Source organism: Micromys minutus (assembly GCF_963924665.1).
Source record: "Micromys minutus genome assembly, chromosome: 1".
Taxonomy (NCBI): Eukaryota; Metazoa; Chordata; class Mammalia; order Rodentia; family Muridae; genus Micromys; species Micromys minutus.
This window is the reverse complement of record NC_137969.1, coordinates 257,583,684-257,593,696: the sequence shown is the minus strand read 5'-3', so window position 1 is coordinate 257,593,696 and position 10,013 is coordinate 257,583,684. Positions and strand designations below refer to the sequence as shown.

Here is a 10,013-nt window from a genome sequence, read left to right as displayed (position 1 = left end):
ATGTGTTTTTGAAAGTCATATTTACATTATATTCAGTTCTTTTCAATGATTGAATAAAGTAGCACAACACCTATTCATTGTGTAAGGAATTATTTTTTAGAAATTTTGACTAAACTAGAAAATTACAGATTAATTCTAATTTATGTTCTATATTTTTCCTTAAATGAACATAGTTGTAAAATCCAGGTTTTGACATGTTAGTAAAGTATAAAGAAATCCATATTTTTTATTAAACTCTTCATAGTTTTTTAACTAGGATGGCAATTTACATTAATATCTAAATCTTGGAAAAAGTTATAGATTTTATATTGCAGTACATTTTTCATTCCATAATTCACTACATAAGAACAGCCCATGTTGAGGCATGTAATTATTTTTGAACTATAACATAAGAATTGTGGTTTCTCTTGTATACAGCATTAACCATCAAATCATATTATGCTTCATTCAATGCTTATTTTATATTTAACACAATGCAATGGAAAACATCCAACCATGATTGGTAACCTTCTTATTAGGTAAACTTGAACAGGAAAGGGATAATAGGTCATTGTGCTTTTTGCCAAGAGGAAATGCTTTAAATGTTTCTTTATTTTACTCTTTAACCAGTAACTCTTTTTCCTGTAAGAGGAAAGACAAGAAACCAAGAGATGGAGGTTCTTTTGCTTGTTCTTCTAATACATTTGACTATTGCTGATGAGAGACCCTTACCGGTAAAATATGAGATAAAAATGAATCTCTCTCTCTCTCTCTCTCTCTCTCTTCTCTCTCTCTCTCTCTCTCTCTCTCTCTCTCTCTCTCTCTCTCTCTCTCTCTCTGTTGGGTAAAATTTATATTATGTGTGTTTTTCTCATTTCCCTGTTTATGAGTGTAATTCTGTGAACTGATATTGCAGTCTACTTCACAAATCATATGCAGTTTTGTATCAGCAAACTCATTCCACTACTATTACCTATGTTATAATATTCATGGGTTAAATGTGTTTAAAGAGCTAACAAGTTTTGTTCACACCTTTAAAATGTAATGATAAGTGTGTTTTTAATATTAACATCTAATTCGTGATTCTGGTAAACAGTCTTACCAACTGAGACAACAGGTAAAAATTTAAACACATATGACAAGTAAAATCAATTAAAATATTTTCATGTATTTGATTAAACTTACTTGGAATTTCACAATGTATACCATGTGGAGTAATTTAGTGAATTCACAAATAGTGTCACATGTTTCCCTAGACCATGCAGGTACTGTTTTAGTTATATTGTAGTATAACAATATATGAGAAACGGTTATTCAAAAATTAGTATTCAATATGTCTCACGGAGATATTACCATTGTTTTGCAATTCTTCTTCATGTGTATAAATGAGTTTTATATCTCTGTGTGAACATGTGTCACACCGAATAGAAATCATAGTGTGACATTGTGTGTTTGCCCTCACATGACAACTTATTTGAGAAACTCTCATGTTTCATGTGCACATAAGTTATTTGAATCCTTTTGTTATGATCATTCTCATATGTTCATCTTCCTTTCTCCAAAGGAGCACTGAGATACACAAATACACACAAGCACACACACACACACAGACACACACGAGCAAACACTGGGGTAGGAGGGAAGGATGGAGGGAGGGTAAAGATGGAGAGGAAGAGAGAGGGGGAAGGAGAGAGATAGTTATTGTGGCTTTTGCATAGGTCCAAGAGAACTGAACTTTGATTCTTTGGAAGAACGTCTCAATTTTAAGTTTTTCTTCTCAATTGACAAGACACTATTAAATTTGAAAGTATGACTGCTTCCACTAATTATTTTCTTCATAACATAAAGTTTTGTTCTCGAGATATTCCTTCATTTTGCAAATTACACTCAAACTTCTAGGTTTACTGATTTTGACATATATTTTCCTTATGTTATCTTTGCTGCTTGGGGAAGTTTCTCTCACTGTTGCTATTGTAACTCTCAGGGTTCACTTTCACTACCTCACATTCTGTACTCTTCTCATGAATAAAATTAAAAGAGCAACAAAAATAAATGTCATCATTCTAACAAATGAAATTTCAAACATTTAATAAAGACAGAAATAAGTACTATTGCTAAATTTATAGATCTCATCTTGATTAGCAAACGACTGTTTTTCTTTTTAATTTAACAATATTCTCTTATAGGCAGGTGGTGATAGTATGGGATAAGGACATTCCGAAGGGGTAATCTGGACAGAAGATAATATTTGAAATATAAGTAATTAAAATATCTAGTTAAAATACTAAAAATGAATAAAATATTCTACATTTTCACTATTTTACTTAATTTTTATCTTGTAAAATACTATTGCTATTATCTAGAAAGTTCACCAGTCACAAGAAAATTATGCAAATATGTTAGATTAAATAGGTCCAGTGCTTATAATAGATGAAAGAGATAAAGGAAATTTTGTGGCTTTCCCATGTGATCTATCTGGACATTCTGTTCAAGCTTTCAGGTAGTTTCAAGACCATCTACTTGGCTGCCAATGATTTAAACGAAGTTGGAGAAAATGGGTATGCAGGGATGTTAATGCGTAATGTTACTTTTTTGAAGAATTACAGGAAAATGGTCATGACTTACTACATCAGGTAAATAACTTTATTCAGGTGTTAATAACAATCAGGGACTAGAATTTTGGTCTACATGAAATATCTACACATAGTTCAAAATGTGGATAATCATTCTACAATGAAACACAATATATGACAATTGGTAAGATCAATACAGTTATAATTTGGAGGATAGAATGACATTCACAAGTTACATGGGGTGATCAGGATTAATGTCAATATTCATATGAAGCTTCCATAGATACACTAAAGGGCATAGGTTTTTCAATGCCTTAGGGGGTGCATCTAATTCTCAGAAATTGGGAAGAACTTCTGTGCACCAGGGACTGTGGACTCTAATTTGAAATATATATATATGCTTCTCTAGGCAGAAAGTCCAGTCCAACTCCATGGTTCCATGTATATTGTGATATATTGTAATACACTAAGCACACATATACAAAAATAAACTTTACACAATGCATGTGACTTACTTTGATGTATTAAAATTGTTTCAGAGATTCTGAGGAACTTTAGCATTCAAAGTGTACTGTCACGTAATCAAATAAGGAATAAAGTGATTCAACATATTTATAATAGTAACAAGAGTTTTCAGAAAAATTGATTAAAGGATATAGATATGGGTGACATTTGGTAAATATGCCCAAAATCCTAGTCTAAGTACACTGGACATGAAATGTCCAAAAATCATGAGAAACCTTGGTTTGATATATTTGATACATAACAAAGCATAGCTATGGAGTTCTCACTATGAAAATAAAAATTTAAAAAGAATAAATAAAGACCATTGCATGTAACATTTTAGATTATGTAAGATAATAGTAATTAAATAATTTTGCATCTATCTTTCTCAATGATATTATATCCCAAACTTCACACTGAAGTTCTAAGTGTAAAGAAAACTTCACACCTAAGCTCAGCAAATTACATTCTGAAGAAACTTGTGGCTCCCCATTTTTCAGATGAGACAGCACTTGGATGTAATTTTCAGAGGCCAGACTGTGAGTTAGAGGTCCTACTGTACAACGTGCCATCAATATGACAACTTGAATAGTATAACTAAAACATAATCATGTAGATAGTTGGAAAACCTCTATGTATCTCTTAGAATCTCCTTTGAGTAGGATTAAGCAGTACACTGAGTGGAAAATATTTACATTTTACTACATAAATTCTGTAGAATTGTATTGTGATAAATTTAAATTGTATGTAGAATCATAGTTGAATATTAATATGTGATATTTCCTTTTGTTTAGAAGACATGGGAGATGCCAAAAGCACACATTTACAGCAGAAAAGCCAAAATATGCAACTTGCAAAAATATTTTATGTGAGTATTTTACATTTATAGCATTGATTGGGCACAAATTTTACAATAAATGTAACTTCTTGGTTTATGTTTTTTAGAAGAAATCAGTCAAATAAGTGAAGGAAGTAAATATTTTACAAAAAATAGATTACAAATTTCATTATTATTATTATTATTATTATTGTTATTAGTATTATTGTTTTCTTTTTTAATTGTACAAATTATTTAAAAACACAAATATAAATAGCAATTTTAAGCATTTTTGCATAAAACTATATGAATACATTTTTGTCAGTGCTTGCTTTATTTTTTTTCAAGGTTTGATAGTGTGCATTAAGATCTTTTTAGTTACAATGAGCATAAAGTACATGTAAAACAGGATGTAACCTGAATTAGTCAAAGTTTTCTTGGTGTGTAAGGATTAAGCATAATGCTTTTTCTCTCTCTTTTTTTTCTTTTCTTGAACTTCATATATTCTGTGAGTTGTTCCTGGTGTGTTCAAAGCTCTCTGGGGTTAGTATCCAATTATCAGTGACTGCATGTTATGTCTGTTCTTTTGTGACTGGGTTATCTCACTTAGTATGCTATTCCCTAGATGCATCCATTTTCTTAAGAATTTCATAAAGTCATTCTTTCGGATAGCTGTGTAGTACTCCATTGTGTAAATATACCACAATTATTGTATCCATTCACTTACTGAGGGACATCTGGGTTCTTTCCAGTTTCTGGGTACAATAAATAGGGCTGCAATTAACATTGTGTGTCATGTGATTTTTATGCATGTTGGAGCTTCCCTGGGTCATATGCTTAGAATTGGAATAACTGGGTCTTTAGGTAGTATTATGTCTAATTTTCTGAGGAATTGCCAGACTAATTTCAGAGTGGTTGTACCAGTTTACAACCCCACCAACAGTGGAGAAGTGTTACTCTTTCTGCACATCCTCGCCAACATCTGCTGTCAACTGAATTTTTGATCTTGGCCAATATGACTGGTGTGAGGTGGAATCTCAAGGTTGTCTTGATTTGCTTTTCTCTGATGGCTAATGATGTCGAGCACTTTCTTAAATGTTTCTTAGCCATTTGATATTCCTCAATTGAGAACTTTTTTTTAGTTCTGTACCCCATTTTTAATAGGGTTGTTTGATTCTCTGGTGTATAGCTTCTTGAGTTCTTTGTATTCTTTGGCTATTAGGCCTCTGTCTGATATGGGGTTGGTAAAGATCTTTTCCCACACAGTTGGCTGACGTTTTGTTTTCTTGATAGTGTCCTTAGCCTTACAGAAACTTTTCAATCTCATTAAGTTCAATGTGTCAATATTTGTCCTTAGAGCACGAGCCATTGGTGTTCTGTTCAGGAAATTTTCTCCTGTTCCTATGTGTTCTAAGATTTTCCCTACTTCCTCATCTAATAGTTTCAGTGTATCAGGTTTAGTGTGGTGATCTTTGATCCACTTGCATTTGAGCTTTGTACAAGGAGATAAGATAGGGTCTATATTCATTCCTTGATTATTATTACTATTATAATTATTATTTTTATCATCATGACCATCATCACCATCATGACCATCATCATCTCCATCATCATCATCATCATCACCATTATTTTCATTGTCTCAGATCTTTTACAACGTCAAGAGTGCATATTTAAGGACCCTAAGGATGCCGCCACTGGTATCTGGTTCTGGCGTGAGCCACAGCACCATATTCCTAGCATACAAACCCACATCTTCTCATTTGGATATATGGTCAAAGGTAGGTATAGATTTTAATACCTGGTACTATTCACAAAACAATAAAAAGCTCACCTCAAATATTTTCCCTAAATCCCAAATTGTGCAAAGAACTAAGAAATATTCATTTATAGTCATGGGTGTCCTCACTCAATAGATCATTCAAGCATCTTAAATATTGACCTTTTGTGAAAGTATATTATAATCTAGACATATTTTTGGTTTTTACAGAAATTCAACATGGACAATTATGTAGCTATTTTTTGGTTTTTATTAAACATATTTAGAGTCTACTTATTCTAATGAGTTTTACCAATTTGTAACCATATTAGAGCAAATAAATGGTTATAAATACAGAAAGGATTTTGACAGATGGTGGTAACAAATACAAACACATTCACAAGGTGTGCAGAAGCACACCTATGAATTTTAGCTAATGTTAAAAATTGAAATTTTACCTTAAAATATACATAAGAAAATATCTGTCTTAGCTTTGTAATTGAAGATTATTTATTTAAGTGTCAAAAACCTGCCTTTTGTTTTCTCAGGGTTATATAGATTGCAGGCTATGGAGGAACATCTTGGTTTTATTCCTCCAGCTTTACAGTCCATTACTACATCTGATCCTGGTTAAGGTGTAACCTTATCCCTTACTAAACACAAAATGATATGATCATAAAGAAGATTTCTTCAAATTAGCACATTTAAAGTTATTCTTCTCAGAATTCCAACTCATAAACTTTTCCAGCCAGTTGCAATTCAATTTAATTTCAAGGAGGAACACACATTACAGTAGTTATTATTAGTTGGCTGTTTTCATTTTAGCTCATGTGTTTTATGAAATGTGAAAAAAAAATGGTCACTTACTTTCAGTGGGACTTTCATGTTTTTGTACTATTATTTTTTTAGTTGTGTGTAAAAAGGTACATAGATGATATTAACAGTAATGTGTCTCTCACCTCCTTTCAGAGGGGGTGACCTTAAGTGAAGTGCCCTAAAGTGGACAGAGGGAAGTTGTATAGTCTCCTTCAGTAGAAAGGCAGTGCATCCAGTGGAAGGATGGGGATACTAATCCACAGTGGAAAACTCTTACCCAGAATTGTTCCTGTCTTAATGAACTGCAAGCACAAAAATGGAGAGGAGGCTGAGGAAAATAAGGTTCAGTGACTGGTCCAAATTGGGATCCAGCTCAAGGGGAGTCCCTGAGGCCTGACACTATCACTGCAGCTATGGTGTGCTTACAAAACAGAGCCTATTATATCTGCCCTCCAAAAGACACTGCATCAGCTGACAGAGTCAGAGGCAGATGTTACCACTCAACCAGTGAACAGAAGCTGGTGACCTCTGTGGTTGAATTAGGAAAAAGTTGGAATAAGCTCAGGAGGATGTAGACCCTGTAGGAAGATCAACAGTCTCAATTAGTTGAGACCCCAAGATCTCTCACACACTGAGACACCAACCAGGCAGCATACACCAGCTGATATGAAGTCCCCAACCCATATAGAGCAGAGGACTGACAGGTTTGGAGTCAGTCAGAAAACATGTGTCTAACTCCTGAGAGACTTGGGGCCCCAGAAAGTGGGGAGGTCTGGTAGGGTGGGAGGTAGAAACATCCTCCTACAGACAGATATAGGGGGAAGGCGGCATGAAATGTAGAAAAGTTTGAGGGTGGACTAGGAGATAAAGTCTGAATTGTAAAAAAAAAAAAATTAAAGAATAGATTAAAAAGAAACAAACTTTTTCAAATATGTATCCTGTATTATCCAATCTGATAAATACAATTTTCTAAATATGTGTTGTGTGGGACAGTCAGATATTCCTCTACAAATTTCCCTCCATTGATTCACTTATAAGAAATATGATGTTCAACTAGATACAAATTATATTACAAAGTTATGGAACATTTTTATACCACTGAGCATGGTTTCTGTGTCCAGAATTCAGAAGTACTGTTAAGATAGATCTGAAATGATGTTAAGTTAATTTACTTTAGCCTAATGGGGGCTCATTTTCTAAAAACATAAGGATAAAGGAAAAGAAGAAGAAGAAGAAGAAGAAGAAGAAGAAGAAGAAGAAGAAGAAGAAGAAGAAGAAGAAGAAGAAGAAGAAGAAGAAGAAATGGCATAGATGTGGAGTAATGTGTATATTTAAATAAGCAGCTATAATAAACAATTTTAATGTTTACAGACATTTTGACTTTTATATATTTACTCATACTTCTATAAGAAAAATGACAACTCTTCATTGATATGATTTCTGTTAGCAATGAGCAAATATGGATGACATGGCACTTTATTGTATGATTGATACAGGAATCTTCTTGTGATTTGTTATTTGAAAGGAATTGGTGAAATGAGGTTATGGACTGTAGAGAGTCAGAGATAATTATTGGAGAATCAGTTATGAATGATATGTTGAGATAAGACAACTTAATTCAAATAATAGCACTAAACTTTAAATTTATATGCTTTTTTTCTGTCCACAGTACCAAGTGAATCTAGTATTGTTATTGATTATATATCAAATACCACCGTGCTGTTTTTCATGCGGTATACTCATAAGGAAAGGAGAGAAATAAGATTGACTGTAGCATTGTGTGAGTACATCTAACTGTATAAATAGAATTGCCTTTCTATTTTTTTAGCATATAAGTAGTTGTGTGCCTTTTTGTGTCTGAATAATAATGCTACACAGTAATTAACTCATTTATTTTTACATAAAATGATGACATTTTGAAGATAACATGCTATATGTTCAATATATTAGCACCTTTTCAGTGGGCCTATATTAGTTCATCAAGTGGCATGTGAACCTATGCTATATCAAGATGTTATTGATGAAAACACTAAAAGTAATATAGAAATTTATTTCAGATATCTTTCACATTAACCATATATGGTTTGCACTAAAATGTGCAAATAGATTTCTAGGTATAATGAATTCATTAAATATCCATCCTTTATCTTAGCCTAGATATGTCATTAAAGGTGATATGACATATTGAAGTAAATATTAAATTTATTTCAACTACAACCATTCCAAATCAAACACCTATAGTGATCAATTCATTTTCCCAATTATCATCTCTATTATAGTATCTAGAATTCATTTAATATTTCTGAAAGTAAAGGCCTATATTATACATAATAGGATTGCAATTTACTCTAACACAAAAGATAAACAAATCTTGGCTATTTAATATTGATATTGAAGGATGTGGGAAAAGGCAGTGTGTGAGGTCAGCAGTTCCGAATAATTTCTGTGTCTTTGCTTTGGTGTAAAGAACATGAAGGGTTAGATTTTGTATCTGAAGAAAAATGACAAGAGTGCCTAGGTAATTAGATCAGAAGAAATTTGATAGAAACATACTGACATGTCCTAATTTGTGTTTAATGATTTAATGCTTATTTAATGATGTAGGAAAAATGCCTTTAGTACATGCAATATTGCAATGAGTATTAAATGAATATCATGGTGATTCTAGGATGACCTCTAAACTGTGACTCAATTTTGACTACTTTTAGACCTGGCATCAAAGTGTAGGGTGGATCCTAGATGAATATTGTGGCTTTGTCTTTAAATAATGTAGTTTGATGAATCCTCACTAGGCAGATCCTTAAGATCATTTAATTTGTCTCTTCCTTTCTAAAACATAGCAAAAGGATCAAATATAACTGAAGAAATGAGAGAAAAATATTTGAGCCTGACCACAACACATAAGATTCCAACTGAAAATATCAAAAACATGTATGAAATAGGTAAGTTTAATGTCTGTACATATAAAATGAAAGCAAGCTAAGGCAAACTTGAAGAATCTTAATTTCAAATGGATTGCAGTTTATTGTAGCAGAGGTTAGACTTATCAGACGTCAGGAAAGAAGAGGGTCTTGGCCTTGTGAAGGCTCAATGACCAGTGTATGTTAAAGCCAGGGAGGGGAGGTGGGAAGGAGTGGGTAGGTGATGGGGACACTCTCATAGACACACAGGAAATTAAATAGGGGGATTCTAGAGGAGAAACAAAGAAAGAGGTTGACACTGAAATGTAAATAAAGAAAATGTACAATAAACAAGAAAAGATTGATTAAGTTCTTTAATTTTATTTGTTGTATTTTTCAGATACATGTCCGAAATGAACATTCTCTTCTGCAACTAGGTCGTCCCCCTTCCAATGTAATTCGCCACAAAGAGGATTGTGAAAGTTCCTATAGCTGGAACGTTTCATTAGTTCCATCACTTACTTTCCAATGCCTTATTTCCTTCTTATACCTGTAAAACTAGCACATGAAAAAATAAAAATTTGTCATCTCGATCAGACCATTTGACTTGCTGCCCATTCTTTGTGTTTCTTGTCTCTCCTACTCTCCTATGTGATTCTGGGTTC

The 10,013-nt window shown here is 32.9% G+C and overlaps 1 protein-coding gene across 1 annotated transcript; it reads left to right on the top strand.

The window, feature by feature from the left end:
• Window positions 1-638: 638 nt before the first annotated feature.
• LOC308420303 (odorant-binding protein-like) lies at window positions 639-9,812 on the top strand. Its single transcript, XM_080916255.1, has 7 exons — window positions 639-713; window positions 2,473-2,612; window positions 3,851-3,924; window positions 5,520-5,654; window positions 8,118-8,228; window positions 9,289-9,390; window positions 9,749-9,812. The coding sequence occupies exons 1-7, from the start codon at window positions 651-653 to the stop codon at window positions 9,763-9,765; spliced, it is 642 nt and encodes a 213-aa protein (XP_080772381.1). The 5' UTR covers window positions 639-650; the 3' UTR covers window positions 9,766-9,812.
• Window positions 9,813-10,013: the final 201 nt, after the last annotated feature.

Coding starts and splice junctions, on each gene's coding strand:
- LOC308420303 (XM_080916255.1), top strand. CDS start 651: ATGGAGGTTCTTTTGCTTGTTCTTCTAATACATTTGACTATTGCTGAT. Junction 714..2,472: donor CTGATGAGAGACCCTTACCG/GTAAAATATGAG, acceptor ATTCTGTTCAAG/CTTTCAGGTAGTTTCAAGAC. Junction 3,925..5,519: donor AACTTGCAAAAATATTTTAT/GTGAGTATTTTA, acceptor TCATTGTCTCAG/ATCTTTTACAACGTCAAGAG.